The sequence below is a fragment of the Anoplophora glabripennis genome, unplaced genomic scaffold, assembly GCF_000390285.2.
Source record: "Anoplophora glabripennis isolate ALB-LARVAE unplaced genomic scaffold, Agla_2.0 scaffold757, whole genome shotgun sequence".
In the NCBI taxonomy this organism is placed as follows: Eukaryota; Metazoa; Arthropoda; class Insecta; order Coleoptera; family Cerambycidae; genus Anoplophora; species Anoplophora glabripennis.
The window spans coordinates 66,855-82,998 of NW_019416851.1; the positions used below are offsets into that span (position 1 = coordinate 66,855).

General features: G+C 34.2%; 1 protein-coding gene across 1 annotated transcript; it reads right to left on the minus strand.

Moving 5' to 3' along the window:
* Nucleotides 1-11,042: 11,042 nt before the first annotated feature.
* Nucleotides 11,043-15,137, minus strand: LOC108913031. Its single transcript, XM_018718488.1, has 3 exons — nucleotides 15,030-15,137; nucleotides 12,901-13,255; nucleotides 11,043-11,200 (listed from the first exon to the last, which is right to left on the minus strand). Exons 1-3 carry the CDS (start codon nucleotides 15,042-15,044, stop codon nucleotides 11,061-11,063), a joined length of 510 nt encoding a protein of 169 aa, XP_018574004.1. The 5' UTR covers nucleotides 15,045-15,137; the 3' UTR covers nucleotides 11,043-11,060.
* Nucleotides 15,138-16,144: the final 1,007 nt, after the last annotated feature.

A 16,144-nucleotide genomic window follows, 5' to 3' on the forward strand; every position in this document is an offset into this window, starting at 1 on the left:
GTCTTTCTAACGTAGGGAAACTTGGACTGACATCTTCGAGACCAAGATGAATTTCTCTCCATCATCTTGGGAAAGTGGTGTGAGGACCATGCTCTGTCAGTGAACCCCAGGAAGACGGAAATGGTCCTCTTCACGAGGAAGAGAAAACTGGGGCCAATAAAGGCACCAACACCTAAACACTACGCTGAGCTTTGCATCTGATGTGAAATACCTAGGGGTTACACTCGATGCAAAGCTAACATGGAATGTTCACTTTGAAAGAAGAAGAAATGTGGTTATGTATACACTGCCATAGTGAGGCCAATGTTAGCCTACGGGGCTGTCGTCTGGTGGCTGAAATCCCAACAGACGACAGCTAGACAAAAGCTCAGCCAAGTTCAAAGGATTGCCTGTTTGAGCATAACTGGAGCTATGCGAACAACACCCACCATAGCAATGAAGGTAATGATGTGTCTGCCACCTCTGGATATTTATCTAAGAGAAATGGCTTTGACAACTATGCTTCGCCTCAAGAATGTTGGTTTAAAACCGGATGCAGGATGTGGAGAAGTTAGAAGTCGCCTATGGAATGATATCATCAGGAAGACGCCCCTTCTGGAGGCAGACACTGCCAGTATTTATCCCCAGTTTGCATTTGACAAACCCTACATCGTACTCACACAGAGACAGGAGGAGACCGCTCGTGGAGATGTAATTAGCGTCTCCAACAGCATATCGAGAGACACGAGCGGTGCTATGGCAATAAAGAAGCTAACGAGCTAGCCAGGAGCGCATCAGACCTCAACATTTTTGGACTCAGTCCCTCCAGTGCGCTTCCGTTGTCGGCACTTGCTGGAATTATTAAGAAAACACGCACAAAGAATTGATGAAACGGTGGGATGAAACGATTAGCTGTCACTTCGCTAAGGAGCTCTTAGTGTATCCTAGCAAAAACACAGCCAAAAAATACCTGGCATGTCTAGGTCAAATCTTCGCCTGGTGGCAGGTATTCAAAGTGGACACTGTTGTCTAAGGAAACACCTTTATAATATGGGGAAGTGTGAAACACCTCTTTGTAGGGGCTGTGAACAGGAAGACGAGACCGTATTGTATGTACTTACTATGTGAATGCACTGCCGTCTCGTCAATAAGAGAGTTCATGTTGGGAGAACGCTAGCCTTCAATTCTATTCTATATTAGAGAGGTCCCCCTGAGCAAGGTCACCTCCTTTTTCACTGTAATAGATTGGTTAGCGGCTCAGGTGGATTGATCTCCTAATGGGAGGAAGTACAAGGGGCCCAATGGGGCTTAAGTGCTGTAGCTTTGCTACCCTCCCCACAACTCCAGAACTCCATAACTCTCCATCATCTATACTTCCTTAATAGCACGACGAGGCGTCTACTCCATGACTATAATAAACTATGTCAATATTAATAATAAAAGGGTATTGTCAATAAATGGTGGCAAGTCAAGAATGTCAATATTTTGCAAGTTATATTACTTGATTATTAATAACCGGTCAACAAAAAAAAATATATTTTTGGGTTTCTGTTCTTATGCTTAAATTCTGATTGTAGACATCAAAAAACACTTGAATTTTTATTTTTAGTTCTTAAAGTTTGTTTTTGTCTGATTTACGTCGATAAGTATATTTTAATTTATTTCATAAACGAACAACCATATTTGGGTATTACTCAGTGGCATCAAGACAGTGTAAAAATGATGTTGATTCATTCTGTTTTATTTGCGGTGAATTTATTAAAGTTAGAAGTAAAAAATTTGCCTTATCAACAAATTTGAAACTTTGCGAAGCCTATGAAGCCTATTTTAACCTAAAAATGAGTAATCAGAATGAAAATTGGGTACCTCACTTCGCCTGCGTTAATTGTAAAAATACTTTGGAAGGTAAAAAATCAAAATTTAAGATTTTTAAAATTGTCGAGCAAATTTAAATTATACTAGTTGTAATTTTGTAATTTATAGCCTGGTATCGAGGAGAAAATCGACACATGAAGTTTGTGGTGCCAAGGCTTTGGAGGGAACCTAGTGATCACGTCCATGACTGTTATTTTTGTATGGTTAATCCAAGTAAGCGTCGATCTGGTGAAAATGCAGAAAAGATTTTTTATCTTGATCTTCCTTCAACATCTTCTCCGATACCTCATGATGAAAATTTGCCTGTGCCATCACGTTCAGGATTAGATAGCTCTGAAGTTCAAGCATCACAAAGTTCAACAGAATCCAGTGCACCACTAACCAACACTGATGGAAGTGATTTTATGACGAAATCGCAAAGTTTTGGGCCACATTTTATTAGCTCGAGCGAATTTAACGATTTAATGCGAGACCTGAACCTATCTAAGAGTAAAGCGGAAATTCTAGGTTCACGATTGAAGCAATGGAACTTGCTTGAAGATGATGTAAAAATAACTGATCAAAGAGAGCGCCATAAAACTTTTTCATGTTTTTTTCACGAAAGAAGCCGGTATTTGTTACTGTAACAGTGTGACTGATTTGTTTAATGAAATCGGAATACCATTCACACACTCTGTATTGTTGAAAGAAAGTTATGATAGTGTGAAAATAATATTAGAAAAATTAAAATACACAGAATACCAATGGCCAGTGATCGGTGATTTTAAAATGATTGGTTTCCTAATGGGAATGCAAGGTGGATACATTAAATACCCTTGTCGCCTTTGCTTATGGGATAGCAGAGCTGATCCAGTACATTATCAACAGCGTAAATGGCCTGATCGAGTCGAATTTCAGATTGGAAAACATAACGTAAAGTCGGAACCAATTGTTAAGCCCCAAAATATATTGATGCCACCGCTACATATAAAATTAGGCTTAATGAAGCAATTCGTGAAAGCTCTGGATCCAAACACTAAGGCATTTGAATATTTGAGGGGATTTTTCCCCAAATTATCTGAAGCTAAAGTTAAAGGAGGTATTTTCGTTGGACCTCAAATAAAGCAAATAATGAAGAGTGATGACTTTACGAAACTTCTCAATGCTCGTGAAAAACTAGCCTGGGAGAGTTTTAAAGCAGTAGTTGATGGTTTTCTTGGAAATCATAGAGCTATTAACTATAGACAATTGATTGAAAACATGCTTAAAAGCTTTAAAATTATGGGCTGCAGAATGTCTCATAAACATCACATGCTACATTCTCATCTGGACGAATTTAAAGACAACATGGGGGCCTACTGCGAGGAACAAGGAGAACGTTTTCACCAAGATGTGATGGACTTTGAACGGCGATATCAAGGGCAGTACAACGAGAATATGATGGGAGATTACATTTGTGGTTTAATACGAGAGAGCTCATCCGAGCATAGAAAAAATACAAAAAATATTCACTTTTAGACATTAATTTCTTGTTATATTACATTTTTATGTTATTGTTTCTCACAAATTTTGAATAAAAGGGACTCTTATATCCAGTGAAATCTTTTCTAATCATAATTTAAAGTCAAAATGTGAAAAAATACATAAATCAGTAATTTTTTTGCCGAAAAATTGCTGTAGTTTCTACAAAACCAAATTTTAATAAAAAAAAAAATTCCCTTATTTTTGGCGTAGGAGAAACTAAAATTTAACATGTAGAAGTCAGAACCAAAAATCGTGTTGGCCGGTGTAATATAATCGTTAATATACTGTTAGCGATAATAGAAAAGTAAAAACATCTATTTAGATTTAGTCGACTTGCGAAAACATTTCGTATATAGCGTTTATATTTCAATAATAATATAATTATATTAAATATAATTATACATTATTTAATACTCACAAACGATAAGGGCAAAACTTATTGTTACCGCGGCGTCCAGACGATTTTCCAGCATCCTTTTGTTTGATTCCAGCATAGGAACCAATGTCGGGCAGAACACCTATTGTAGGTCTGGTAACAGCAATAACTGTCTTCCTAATGTTGGTCGCAAAAACCTTGGATGGTGCTCTGGAAACTCGCACTGACATCCTGGGGTCCAAGATGAAGTTCCTCACCATCGCTTCTTCTTCCTTAACAGCACGACGTAGAGTCTTCCTTAAAATTGAGTCGCCTCGGCAGATTGTCATCCAAAGACTGTAAGCCCTAACTCCAGCTAGGAGAGATTTAGGATCCAATAACCTGTAAATAAAGAAACAAAATTAAAATAAATAAAAAAAATAGAAAAATTAACCATACCTTAATATTATTATCCAAATTTCAACCGGCAGGAATGGAAGGGTGTTGTCAACAACAACTGGCAGAAGGCGCGACATCTTTCTTCAGTCACTGTAGAGGTAGACAATATATGTCACTGAGGTGCTACTGGCCTTTTTATTACCTTATAAGGGACTGTATGTGCAATGAGCGAGACGTGACGCTCCAGTGATCGTCACCGGAACGCAACCGTACCGCTCCAGTGATCTTTACCCTTAGCAGGTAATAATTGATCAATTTAGTGACAAATATATCACACAAAGTATGATGGGTGTTGAAAATAAATATTTTTTAAGCCAAATGTAAGTGTATACATACCAAATTATTTTAATACAAACCTTGTTATTTAAGATTGAGGTTGAATTTACTAATGTCCCCACATTTTTAAGAAAATTGATTACATATTTATTATGGCAGCTAATTTGTTATGGTGCAGATCTTATATACAGAGTGTCCTGAAATTAGGCGGCAATACTTCTACAGGGCGCTTTATGTCGAAAAAGATTATTTTTTTCTTTCTATGAACGTGGGTTCAAAAATTCTTCCTAATGAAGGTATAGCCACTTAAAGAGGTCACTTTGATGATTGTTTTATCAAAATAACTTCGAAGCCAGTTGAGATAAATTTATGAAAGGTAAGTAGCTTAACTCTTTCGTGCTCATTTCGCTACTAAAACGAAATTTACAAATTTTCACATACGTTCTAACATTGGGGGATTGGGGGGAAGGGGATAAAATTTACTTTAAAACTTATATTTAAATTTATTTAAAAACTTGTTTATGCTTTGACGTTTTTGCCTTTTCACTGAAAAGTATGAAATCTAAGAGTTTTTTTAGTAAAAAAAAGGTACTCTTGGTTCAGATTGGTAGGATGTTTCATTTTTGTGTAAAATCCTTTTAAAAATATGTAATGTTACGTGTGTTTTGAATAACAAAAATGCGTTTGGCGTCATTTTCAATGACAGTTCAGTTATTTACTTTTTGCGAATTGTTATCAGTCGAAAATGCAACATGAATGTAGAGCTAGCAGATATTCATAATAGCTAATCATACGCAAATTAACGGGCAATACGGCGCACAAATGGATGATCCACAAATGATCCAAACTATTGGATTGGAAACACCGTTAAACGTAACGCTTAACACTATAAACAAGATGGGGCGCCACCTCACTATACCCATAATGTCATAAATTGGTTAAATGATCATTTTCGTGGCAGGCCAATAGGTAGAGGTGGCCTCATTCCATGGCCACCTCGATCTCTAGACCTAAATCCTTTGGAAAAATTATAACATAGGAATCATTTGTCTACGAATCAAATGAGACAAAATAATTTTGAAGTTTTGAGGTTTCCGCAGGCAATTCGACGTCGCCGTCGAGCTAAAAGATGTATTCAGTAAAATGGAAATCTTTTTGAAGAGCATTTGCCATAAAAATTGCTATTGAGATAAAGATTATTTTTATTATTAGTGTGGTTTTCAATTATTTTTATTAGTTTATTGTATTACTATTTAATAATTCCAATTGTTATTTTTTACTTTGTCTAATAATAANCTTGAAGATGATGTAAAAATAACTGATCAAAGAGAGCGCCATAAAACTTTTTCATGTTTTTTCACGAAAGAAGCCGGTATTTGTTACTGTAACAGTGTGACTGATTTGTTTAATGAAATCGGAATACCATTCACACACTCTGTATTGTTGAAAGAAAGTTATGATAGTGTGAAAATAATATTAGAAAAATTAAAATACACAGAATACCAATGGCCAGTGATCGGTGATTTTAAAATGATTGGTTTCCTAATGGGAATGCAAGGTGGATACATTAAATACCCTTGTCGCCTTTGCTTATGGGATAGCAGAGCTGATCCAGTACATTATCAACAGCGTAAATGGCCTGATCGAGTCGAATTTCAGATTGGAAAACATAACGTAAAGTCGGAACCAATTGTTAAGCCCCAAAATATATTGATGCCACCGCTACATATAAAATTAGGCTTAATGAAGCAATTCGTGAAAGCTCTGGATCCAAACACTAAGGCATTTGAATATTTGAGGGGATTTTTCCCCAAATTATCTGAAGCTAAAGTTAAAGGAGGTATTTTCGTTGGACCTCAAATAAAGCAAATAATGAAGAGTGATGACTTTACGAAACTTCTCAATGCTCGTGAAAAACTAGCCTGGGAGAGTTTTAAAGCAGTAGTTGATGGTTTTCTTGGAAATCATAGAGCTATTAACTATAGACAATTGATTGAAAACATGCTTAAAAGCTTTAAAATTATGGGCTGCAGAATGTCTCATAAACATCACATGCTACATTCTCATCTGGACGAATTTAAAGACAACATGGGGGCCTACTGCGAGGAACAAGGAGAACGTTTTCACCAAGATGTGATGGACTTTGAACGGCGATATCAAGGGCAGTACAACGAGAATATGATGGGAGATTACATTTGTGGTTTAATACGAGAGAGCTCATCCGAGCATAGAAAAAATACAAAAAATATTCACTTTTAGACATTAATTTCTTGTTATATTACATTTTTATGTTATTGTTTCTCACAAATTTTGAATAAAAGGGACTCTTATATCCAGTGAAATCTTTTCTAATCATAATTTAAAGTCAAAATGTGAAAAAATACATAAATCAGTAATTTTTTTGCCGAAAAATTGCTGTAGTTTCTACAAAACCAAATTTTAATAAAAAAAAAAATTCCCTTATTTTTGGCGTAGGAGAAACTAAAATTTAACATGTAGAAGTCAGAACCAAAAATCGTGTTGGCCGGTGTAATATAATCGTTAATATACTGTTAGCGATAATAGAAAAGTAAAAACATCTATTTAGATTTAGTCGACTTGCGAAAACATTTCGTATATAGCGTTTATATTTCAATAATAATATAATTATATTAAATATAATTATACATTATTTAATACTCACAAACGATAAGGGCAAAACTTATTGTTACCGCGGCGTCCAGACGATTTTCCAGCATCCTTTTGTTTGATTCCAGCATAGGAACCAATGTCGGGCAGAACACCTATTGTAGGTCTGGTAACAGCAATAACTGTCTTCCTAATGTTGGTCGCAAAAACCTTGGATGGTGCTCTGGAAACTCGCACTGACATCCTGGGGTCCAAGATGAAGTTCCTCACCATCGCTTCTTCTTCCTTAACAGCACGACGTAGAGTCTTCCTTAAAATTGAGTCGCCTCGGCAGATTGTCATCCAAAGACTGTAAGCCCTAACTCCAGCTAGGAGAGATTTAGGATCCAATAACCTGTAAATAAAGAAACAAAATTAAAATAAATAAAAAAAATAGAAAAATTAACCATACCTTAATATTATTATCCAAATTTCAACCGGCAGGAATGGAAGCGTGTTGTCAACAACAACTGGCAGAAGGCGCGACATCTTTCTTCAGTCACTGTAGAGGTAGACAATATATGTCAAACTGAGGTGCTACTGGCCTTTTTATACCTTATAAGGGACTGTATGTGCAATGAGCGAGACGTGACGCTCCAGTGATCGTCACCGGAACGCAACCGTACCGCTCCAGTGATCTTTACCCTTAGCAGGTAATAATTGATCAATTTAGTGACAAATATATCACACAAAGTATGATGGGTGTTGAAAATAAATATTTTTTAAGCCAAATGTAAGTGTATACATACCAAATTATTTTAATACAAACCTTGTTATTTAAGATTGAGGTTGAATTTACTAATGTCCCACATTTCTAAGAAAATTGATTACATATTTATTATGGCAGCTAATTTTTTATGGTGCAGATCTTATATACAGTGTGAGAAAATAGGCGGCAATACTTCTACAGGGCGTTTTATATCGAAAAAGATTATTTTTTCTTTCTATAAACGTGGGATCAAAAATTCTTCCTAATGAAGCTATAGCCACTTAAGGGCGCCATATTCTTGAAATAGTGTTTTCCACAACGACAAATAATTTAAGTAATTTAATAACTGAATAATTTGAAGCTTATCAAATAATGGGAATGTCCTGTCATGACATCTGTGTATTGTCAAAGAAGCTGGAGTAAAACGAATAAACAGGTGCAAAAAACGATCAAACCATCAAGGTTTTAGGTACTGAAATTTACGAAAATATCAACTTTTTTATATATAACTCCATGCACATGTAAATATTCTTATAACATATACTTGCTTAGTCCTACATATAAAATTGTTTACTTTTAATTATAAGTATGTGAAAATAATTCTTAAAATGTGGGGTTAGGATAACCGCAAACGCATGTGTTACAAACGCTTTTTTTTAGTTATTATTTTATTTGAGTAAATTTAAATAGTAACAATGATTAAACAGAACATCAAGGATTTTATTAGTGGGCTTACTTTTGCTCTACAAGTTTTATTTTTCAAGATTTCAGTACCTAAAAACGCCAGAAATTTGACTATTTCTCGGCCCGGAATATGGCCACCTTAAAGGGGTCAGTTATTTACTTTTTGCGAATTGTTATCAGTCGAAAATGCAACATGAATGTAGAGCTAGCAGATATTCATAATAGCTGATAATACGAAAATTCACGGGCAATACGGCGTACAAATGGATGATCCACAAATATGATCCAAACTATTGGATGATACACCGTTAAACGTAACGCTTAACGTTACACTATAAACAAGATGGGGCGCCACCTCACTTTACCCATAATGTCATAAATTGGTTAAATAATCATTTTCCTGGCAGACCAATAGGTAGAGGTGGCCTCATTCCATGGCCACCTCGATCTCTAGACCTAAATCCTTTGAAAAAATTACAACAGAGGATTTATTTGGCTACGAATCAAATCAGACAACATAATTTTGAAGTTTTGAGGTAGCCGTCGAGCTGTGAAATGTATTCAGTAAAATGGAAATCTTTTTGTGCATTTGCTATAAAAATTACTATTGAGATAAAGATAAGTTTCATTAATAGTGTGGTTTTCAATTATTTTTATTAGTTTATTGTATTACTATTTAATAATTCCAATTGTTATTTTTTACTTTGTCTAATAATAATTTACTAAAAATAATAAATTTCTGTGAAAATAAAAATTGGCAAAAAGTAAATAACTGAATTGTCAATGCAAATGACGCCAAACGCGTTCTGTTCTTCACAACCTGCTACTTTAGAAAATATTAACAGTTTCAATTCCCGATGATGTAACATATGTAACATTATTTTTAAACGGATTTTACACAAAAATAGAACATTCTACCAATATGGACCTAGAGTATCTTTTTTTACTAAAAAACTCAGAAATTTCATACTTTTCAATGAAAAGTCATAAAAGACAATGCATAAAAAAGTTATAGTAAGGTTCCGGTGCACCAGGTGTCCGGGGGGTGCTCGCCGACGCAAGATTTGGAATCAGCGATCCGAAAAACCCCCGGGTGTCAAGTCTCGCTGTATTTAAGAGTGAAATTCAGGAGAAGCCTCGAAGATGACGTTCATCATCAATCCTAAGCTCCAGGTCAGCGGTGGACCAATTTGAAGGTCATATTCGGGATCAGCGACCTCGAAAACCCACGGAACTCTGATTTGAGTCCATTCCAGGCATTATTAACCGAGTTATGAATTTTTTCTAAACGACTTTAAAAAATGCATTTTTCTGGATGCATTTTGCATTGCACAAATGCAATTTGGGCGAAAAATACAAAGTTGATACATTTTTCTCACATAATTTTAGAAACCGAATGCAAAAAACCCCATCTTGATATGACTTGATCGAAAAATTTCGCAGGTTCAGTGCTTTATTTCCTCGACTATAAAATATCTTCACAAGATTTAATCTATTTTAAAAGTGAGTGTTACAACTAGTGAATGCCCTAGGGGTAATTCAGATCTCAAGGTATGGTACTTGGTAGAAAACACACCCTCGATACGTACATGTATCCGTACATACATATATGGAAAATATGACAAAAATCACACGACTTGCATCATGCCATGCTGCTAATTAATGTTCTGTAAATGTCACACAGCGGCGTAATATAAGGCATTCCTTCAGTTGTCGCCCAAGACAATTCAAGGCTAAGGTTAAAAGGGTAAAAGTAAAAGTTGTCGCCAATTTGCGGAGAGCTGAACAAAGCAAACAATTAATAAACAAACAAGTTTCAAAATTAAATTTTTTATTGTGTTTACTAAAAAAAGTAACTGGATTTACCTGAGGTGTATTGGAACAAGAGAATGTACAGAGCGTAAAAATAACGTGTACTTACGCATAAAAACTAGATTTGCATGAATGTGCAAAATCAGTTACAGTATGGTTCAATGAAAAACAGGAGTGTGCGTTGGTAACAAGCAACAAATGAGTTGATTTACCTAAGGACGGATATAAATAAACATGAGCTTGAAGAAACGGCTTTTAAAGAAAAAACTGACTGGTTTATGAAATAGCATGTTGTTAGACCATTAAATATGGAACAATAACATTACTGTAAACTTCCGCAAAACTAAGGAGATGTGAATGAATGTACATCTCTTAAGAGACTGAGGTACATACCTCAAACATTTTACATTATTGTAAAACAATTTTTCATAAGTTGTGGTTGGTGTTGAAAAGTTGTATTTGTATAACTTTAGGAATTAGTTTTATTTAAATTAAACATGAAAAACAAAATGTACACTGTTTTGGTAAGCAGAATACCAAGTGAAACAACGTTTAAAATTTAGAGGATTTTATTGTTTATATACAGCATGTACAGATAACTCTTACAAAAGGACATGTAGTTTGCCAAATCTCGCTAAAAAAAATCATCTTATTTTTATTGTTCACAGACTGAGATAGGTATTTAATTTTTAAAGTTTAAGGAAAAATGACAACATGTTGTCAGCTGGCTGTAGCAACCGCTTAGCTGCAGAATGGGTAGTTGGGGCAAGCCTGGGCATTGACTCCAGCGGGGATTTGGCCTACTCCATGGGCTTGCTGGGCACCAGGTGGGGGTCCGTAGCTGTTTTGGCTGGGGCTCCATCCTCCACGGTTTTCGTAACCTTCAAAAAATAAATAAATAAATAAATTTTTTACGGTAGCAAATTGATGTATATTTTTCGTACAATTTTTAGAATCCATTGGGATAATGAAAGTACATACCTAGTAATATCAAAAAATATTTCTAATCAATAGATTATAATTATATATAAAGAAAATTTTGTCAAAATTTAAACAATAAATCTAAAAGTAAAACATCATACAATTGAGTAGAAAAAAAGACGTATGTCTGAATTATGTGATAATATTCGAGTAGGATTACAAGTTTTTATACCAGGTGTAACTAACATGCTTGAGATAAAAAGATTATCAAACAATTTTCATAGAAGTATACGTTTCCTGAATTCAGTATGTTAAAACGTACGAAAAAATACTATAAAAATAAAATAATGGAAGGGGGGTAGTAAGGTCTCATGTATGTAGGTATAGTGTTGATATAATTTTTTTTTTCATTATATCAACTGTATTCTACGTACATACAGAATTAGCATTTTTTAAAATAGAGTTTTTCGTGATACAAACATGTTCCCTTTTCGAGTTACGACATTTTTTGTTTTTCCAGCCACTGGAAATTTGTAAATGAAATTTTGACGGATATAAAAAATTATCAAGAGAAATCTTTTCTTAAAAATTGAAAACTCGATGCAAAAATGTGAACAATTTTCATTTGACCCAGAGCGGCACTGTTTTTTTATTAAATCAATTATAGTGATTGTCTATATCTTCACTAGTAGTTGGTTAGAGCATTTGCTGTTATTGCATATTAAGGCCATCTATCCAGGTATGATGTAGGTATGTATAAGTTAGTTTGAATATCTGCGTTAGTTTGGAATAGATTTTTTTTTTGTAATTTAGAAAATATTTCAAAGGGGGAGCATTTTGGAAAAACGTTTATATGAAAAATCTTATTTCTTTTCAAAAGTTCCTATGATAATGTCCCAAATTCTACATTAAATCTGATTCACTGTATATTCGGAGACGATCAAAAACGTAATCTACATACCAAAGTTGAAAAAGTCAAAGTTTTCTTACGGTTTTAAGAAAACCGAACCTTTCTTTGAATCTTAGCACACAACTATGTTGAAAAGGAGTGTGCTGATATACATATATGAACATAACAATTTTCTTAATTTGTGACATATTTCATCACTGAAAATTAGGCAAAGAATTTAGTTACCTGGACAAAATTTTTTTAGGAACATTTGCTTTTGAAAGGATATATCTATTACTTTATAATCTTAAATGTTTACCTATATTTAATTTTGTTTAAATTGAGAAAAATGCCAGATGCGAAAGTTATAGACTAGAAGTTTTTTTATCATACCTAGTATTGAATGTTGTACAAAACTTTTCCAAATGGTTTGGCAGGTTAAACTTAATTATTTGTATGTTATATCATATTTGAACAGAAAGCCATGATGTAAGATTTGATATCTCTAATGATAAGAAAGATTCAGTCATTCTATATTATGGGTACCTTCATCCCTTAAACTTTTTCATTGCCATGCTGAAGAAGTATTATAGTTATTTAGCAATTTGTGCTAAATTTTGTTTAAATTTTCCATCTCGGGGCATTCTAATAACTTAGTTACGTAAATCGTACGTTAAGAGTTTTTTTTACTATCTGGTAGTTTGATTTCGTTATTTTCTGATCAGGTTTTTCACGTGATAATTTTTAAGCATCAGCAGGATGCCAAATTACCTGGAGCAAGAGCTTCGGCAAGACCTTCACCGTGATAGTCACCATCTCCAATGTACTCTCCTCTGTTCAGTCTCTGTGTAGCGTCGTTGTTGTATTGTGGGACGGCTTGTGGGTTCCACTGGTTTCCTTGGTTCCACTGGTTACCCTGGTTCCACTGAGGTTGAGGTTGTGGGTTGCCCCATTGTTGGGGAGCGGCTTGGTTGGGGTTGGCGGCTACGGCTGGGTTGGCACAGTTGGGGAAGTTAGGGCAAGCCTGGGGGCTCACTCCGGCGGGGTAGAGGGAGGCTGGCTGGCCGCCGGCGAGGGGGCCGTTCCATACTGCGTTGGCTGCTGCCAAAGAGCAAGCTAATACGGCCTGTAACATAAAAATGTCTCTTACAATATATATCTTTTATTGGTAGCGGTAGCGAAGAGGTTTAAATCGTTGTTGCTGAGACTGCAGGTTCGAATCTTGATACTGGACGATCGTATATCGATTGTTATCATAGAGAGGAAGTAGATAAGCTACTAGCTGCGCTAGTATAGATGGATTGAGTCAATATATATGAGGAATTGATGCCCGTCGACGTTTGTCTCATTATTGTATTGAATGGTGGTTTGAGTTTATCACCCGATTAATAATAAGTCATCTTCTACTACAAGGTTTGACTAATACTTGCGATTGGAATAAGGGGTAGAAATATTACTTTTGTCGAGATTGCCAACTGCCGTCGATATCATGTATTTTTGGGTAGCCATTTATTTGCAGTTGCAACTTTTCAAATATTTTATTAATTACCATTTTTAATTATATATTCATTATTATTCTAAAAAAGCCTAGACGAGGGTACCGGTTTTAGAATTTGATAAAAATATATATCAGGACTTGCCTTTTTTGCTAATAAGTAGGCGGAACGACAATAATTAATTAATGGGATGCTCGGATATTTAAATTTTTTATCTACATGCATAGTTATTTCACAAAATTCGTTTTTCCATGACGAAAGAAATGAAGATTTATTAGGTTTTGTCTCTAATAGTAAATAAGGTGTAAAAAATAGGCAACATATGTATTAAGAATAAATCACCATTATCTTGTGGTACACTTTTTCATAATTGTAAAGAAAGATCCATTAGTTTATCCGAAAATATTATTTTGAATGTTTATGAACAGTTTTTTTGCATCAAGATATTTTCTGTGATATTATCTGTAAATATATTGTAACAATTTTATCTACAAAAGTGTTTTCAAATCATGTTAAGAGAAAGTCGTAGTATTTTACATTATCTAGAGAATATTTTATTTTTTATTTTATAAAAATGTTTATTGCCTGTACCAATTTATTTATTTGTGGCATTTTATTAATATATTGAGATATTTCTCGTTAGACAAAACCAAGTTTGTAAAGTCAACCCGTTGGCTGAACCACTTTGGGGTTTAAAATTTATTTTATTTATGTTTTTATATAATTTTATTATTTATTTCATATTCGCCATCGCAAAATACCCAGTTAAATAAAATAGTAACGAAAACTAATATTTAATATTATATGTTTAGAATAAATGTTAGAAAACCAAGAATATTGTAATCCAATTTGTTAAAAATGATGGAAATGTCTTTTATAAAGCTCTTTAGGTATATTTAAAAAGTAAACAAGATTAAAAAAGTAAAAAGTAAAAGGAAAAGCATATGTGCTATTTCCAATATAAGAATATCATCACATAGTGATCACTTTAAACATTTTTTAAATTCACTAGATATTGAAGAATCAATATTTCCATAGAGCGTAGCTGTCAATACCTTTTTGTGAAATTTATTCGATAGAAAAAAAATACTGTAATATTCAAGAAATTAAAAAAATAAAAATAGTGATTTTGCGGTTGATTATCACACACTAATCCTTTGTAGTGATTCTTTTTACCGACAATCGAAACGGTTATATTACAAAAATGGCTGCACTACAATCGCTGATGAAGAGTACGCAACTGCACGAAACGTCTGTATCCTTTATTATCCTTACGGTTCTGTTCTCACCACTTCTCCGTATGCGCACACAAACAAAATCACTAATAAAGTCCTTATCACTGGTAAAGCTCCCATAGTCAAACAATTCGCACTACTTTTTTTTTAAGAAAAAATCACTACTTACCAGTTTTACAAACATGTTGTTATTTTAGAGGGCAACTTAAAGTTATGGTGCGGTACTAAAATACCTGCTATATATACCGACACCACACCCTATCCACCCGTTTTATTAGAAATGTAACAGTACCAATATTTTTAATACCGATCCCACACGTGATTGGACTAAATGGACTACACAATGCATTCTGCAAGGGGTACGAGCCTTGGTTACGTACCTATTTTCTGTTAAATTCGCTTTCTGTCGCATTGCGCCCAAGGTTCTCGGTTTCATTGCCACGGTGAATATTTGTAAAGTGTGCCGTGCCCCGAAGACAAAAAATCCGGCGACAGCAAGAAGCAAATATGTGGCTTTAAGGAGTTTTTTTCTGCCAGCGAATAACCTAGTTTGTCAGGTGGACATATGTACACGGTGACTAAAAATTGTATGTGTAAAACAAGTCAGGGGGTGACTCTACTAATAAATATAGTGATAATGGCAGTTTTTTCGGAAACTCATTACACAAGATGTCCCAGAAATAAATGTCAAAATTTTAATCAAGTATTTAATTCTTTAAAGCAACTTTTATCCAATATTTTTTAGGAAAACTTACATTGTCGTCAGTTCATGCGTTTCGGGTTAGTGGTGGGCAATACAAATTATATCTTAAAAACATTTTGATGAGTTAAACGTATTAACAATTTAGCGCTTACTTTTGTGGCACCCTGAATGGAAATAGAACAACATAACATAAAGTAATTTTTTTAAATAAATATTTTGGCCCAACATTTCGATAGTAAGCAATTTTTTTTCATATTATAAAAATATCATCCAACATTTGAAGCTTTATAAATAACTTACATGGGTCATATTGAATAGAAAATTAATAAAATTAATAATAACTTTTTTTGGGGGAAACTTAAAAAAAGTTCGTTGTTCCAAGTCACAACGTTAACCATTTTCAAGAAAAGTTATAATCAACTCTGTAATCAATAAGGGTCATTTTAGCCCTTTAGTTTTTTAGAATTTTGATTAAATTTCTTCTTGGTGGAATTTTTGATTATTAAGTGGGTCAGATTTGATTAAAATCGCTTGATTCAAATAAGCAAGATAAAATGTTAAATAAAAAATATAAATAAATC